The sequence below is a fragment of the Rhododendron vialii genome, chromosome 5a (assembly GCF_030253575.1).
Source record: "Rhododendron vialii isolate Sample 1 chromosome 5a, ASM3025357v1".
In the NCBI taxonomy this organism is placed as follows: Eukaryota; Viridiplantae; Streptophyta; class Magnoliopsida; order Ericales; family Ericaceae; genus Rhododendron; species Rhododendron vialii.
In genome coordinates, this window is record NC_080561.1 from 29,382,799 (window position 1) to 29,386,342 (window position 3,544).

General features: G+C 40.1%; 1 protein-coding gene across 1 annotated transcript; it reads left to right on the forward strand.

Annotated features, from left to right (window-relative positions):
* Positions 1-658: 658 nt before the first annotated feature.
* Positions 659-1,980, forward strand: LOC131327788 (seipin-1). The gene is made up of 2 exons (XM_058360920.1): positions 659-727; positions 1,273-1,980. The coding sequence occupies exons 1-2, from the start codon at positions 659-661 to the stop codon at positions 1,978-1,980; spliced, it is 777 nt and encodes a 258-aa protein (XP_058216903.1).
* Positions 1,981-3,544: the final 1,564 nt, after the last annotated feature.

The window sequence follows — 3,544 nt, forward strand, 5'->3', positions numbered from 1 at the left end:
AAATGTTTTTCTCATTATCATACGAACTACCAATGAAGCCAATCAAAAAAATTAAACGAAGAATCCTCCTCACCGCCACCACCGCCTAAAGAAAAATAAGGATCAACGCAAAAATGTTTTCCTCGCTATCAGACGAACGCCGCAAAAATGTGTTTATAGTGTTGGCGTGCCCTTGCTGATGCTAATGTGTTTTTGCCCTTGCCAGCATGTTGACGTTCGATGCAGTTTTGCTGATACCGCCGTTCTGATGCTGCTGAGCTGATGCTGTCGTGCCAAAGCTAATGTTGTGCTGTCGTTGATTGCCAATGTTGTGCCTGTTATACTGGTGCTTAGACTGTTTAGGCTGCTGAGCCTATGCTGCTTTTCTCTCGAGATTGCGAGGGATGCTCGAATGCTGGTGTGTTGTTTGAAGTGTTTTCGAGGTTTGTCGGGGTGCTTGAATACTGCAGTGCCGTGCCAATGTTGATGTGCTTTTGGAGTTGCAAAAGTGTTTGAATGTTGCCTATGTCGAAACCCTTGGGTTTTAGACATCTGCTGGGGAATATCGGTAAGCCGCTTTGTGTCGTGCAGGGGTATTTTTGTCATTTGATGCTGTTAACCTGCTCTGTGCTATGGAGCCGATTTTGTTAAGGTTGTTGGGCAAAATGGGGTGTCAACAATGCTTGAATTGGTGGGTGTCTCTTGGGTTGTCCACGACTCCACTAAATATCAAGCACTTGGCTTTATGGTGATTTGATCACAAAATGAGGAACCTTATGAAATTCGTATTTGGGAAAAAAAATTCAATGCAACGATATGGAGCCTTTGGCTGTACAGGGATCAGTTCATTAGTTCAGCAACTAATCATTTGGAGTTATATTCTGGATCTAATCTTTTGGAGTTTAAGTGAGGGCTGCACAATTGATCGATGATTGAAGTCAGAGAAAATCAGAGGGGTAGAAGCATAGATTTAAGTAGTGGGGTAGTGCTTATTGGCTGTTGCATGTCGATTTTTCGGCCCTCCGATGCCCTTCTACCCCAACATATGGTGCTTCAAAATACTTGCACGCATATTGGCCGATTCTCGATACATAGTATCGGTTTATATGTTTTGTTTTTTTTTGTGCTTCACGGCAGTTATGGCCGATACTGGACTGCTAAACCCGATTACCATACATATCATTGGATACTTCTGTTAGTGTTACCATAAAATAGCTTTTCAAGTAGCATTTCTTTTAATAATTGATGCAATTCTTGCTTGGCAAATTCTATTCGTCATGAATTTTTTATCAGTTGACTGCAGAACTCATATCAAGTAATGGATACGTTATAGCCAAGTCGAGCCAACCGAGCATGTTGCGGTTTAGAAGCCTCCTGGTCCGGCTCATGCGAGCAATCTTTATGGGCATACCCTTGCTGCTAGGAATAACAGAGGAAACCCAAAAGATAACCATCCCAATATTGAAGCACAAGGAAGGGTACCCGAGAACAGAAGCCATCAGGATATCAATGGTTCCCCAGGCCGGTACTTCTTTTGTTCCGCAGTTGTATGAAGGCAAAATCATCATCAACTCCCAGCTCCCTTGGAGTAAAGAAATAGTCCGCCGATGGAAATGGACGTTTTGCGTGTGGACATCCATACACATTTACATTATGCTGCTCATAATTCTTGTGCGTTGCTTTACGCCGCTTATTTTCCCAATAACAACACCAACTCGTACGATTCCTACCGATCGTGGTGATGAGCAAGAAGTCACGACCACGGAGGTAAGGAAAGAACCCCGGGTCCGGGAGGGAAGAAAGGAGGAAAGAGAAGTTTCGGAAGCATTGAGAAGATGGAAACAAAGTAGAAGCGAGAGAAAGGCCATGCTTTTGCGCGGGGTTTCGCCTGCTTCGAGCACTAGTAATATAACCAGAGAAGAGACGTTTGTAGCTCCTACTACTACTACTGAAGATGTAGGGGATTCAGAATCTGTCACTTTTGGAGGTTCTACAGAGTGAGTTTCTAATTGCTATTTGTCTAATACATGATAAATATATGTAATTAGGTTGCACATTGAAGGTTTAGACTTTAACAAATAAGAGTTAGAAAGACAAAGGTGTCACAACGGGGAGAAAACATATATGATGGCACCTAAACTCTCAACAATCATATGCTAATGTTGTGTTTTTTATTTACAACGGGGAGAAAACATATATGATGGCACCTAACCTCTCGACAATCATATGGTAATGTGTTTTTTATTTTCCATCTTGATTATCGCAAATACATATAAAAGTTCATAAATGCTCATTGTTCTCAAGAGTTCTTTATCCATTTTTCTTTCTTTTTCTTTTTCTTGTGTTGGGTGTGTGTGATGTGAAGAAGAGCACTTGCATCTGCAGTTGAATCTCAATCGTTTGACAATCTATATATGGTTCAGATTTGCTATATATAGTGTATCATAGATACTATTGACCAATTTGAGTCGTTACAAACACTTTGGGTGATCACTTGGACTGCTCCTCTACAGTCCAACTGTGGACCGCAAACAAGCCATATTCAATTTGAAAATAGGGAGACAACTTTCCTAGAGCAATTTTGAAGAATATAAATTGTTACCACATAGTTTTTCTTGTTTTGGGTAACAATTGCTTGAAATCTTCTGATCAAAAAAAAAAAAAAAAATTGCTTGAAATCTAGATGTGCTTGTCTGCATCCACGGCCCAACCCATCTTTTGGATTTCACTATCAATATTCATTCCTTCGGTATGCGGACGGGCTTGTCTGGGAAAGTAAATACTACTCCCTACAATGCAAGCAAAAGCGATCACAACATTAATAGGACATCACCGACAGACCTAGTCTCAAAACCCTACCGGAGCCAGTGGCGGAACCAGAACTTAATTTTGAGAGTGACACTATTTAATGGTTAGTCTATTGATCAAAACCCTACCAGAACCAATGGCGGAGCCAGAATTTAATTTCGAGAGTGACACTATTTAATGGGACTCCACTTTTGTCGGTGCGCATTGTCGTGGATTATTTTTGTCAAAAAGAGTAAAAAAATTCCAACTCTCTTGACTCTTGTGGTTGTCAAAAAGATATTATGGTTATGATCGAAATCAAACTTTTTTTAAAAAGATTAGAATATGAATTTGTCTGAATATCAGAAGTCTCTAACCGAATTACTTTTGTGTAAAAAAGAAACTGGCTTGAAAAATTACTTTAGCGTAAAAAAGAAATTGGCTTGAAATTGAGGGTGGGGTAACACCTACCCGGCTACCCCACCCCTAGCCACTAGCTACTTTTGTCCCTGACCCAAACATCATTGGGAAGTTAATCATTTGAACTTCAGATAAGCTCACCTCCATTAGCTTCAATCCACCAAAATTCTCTCTGTTTCAACCCTTCTTAAAACCTAATTCATCATCTAAACCATTCATCTCTAAGATTCTGCAAGAGAAGAAAATTTGTGTGATAAACAGTTCGATCGGTACCGATGGACAAATGAAAAATCGTTTTTTGATGGCAAGTATACACAAAGGTTAAAAACAAATGGTCTATTAATTTCAAATGAATTAT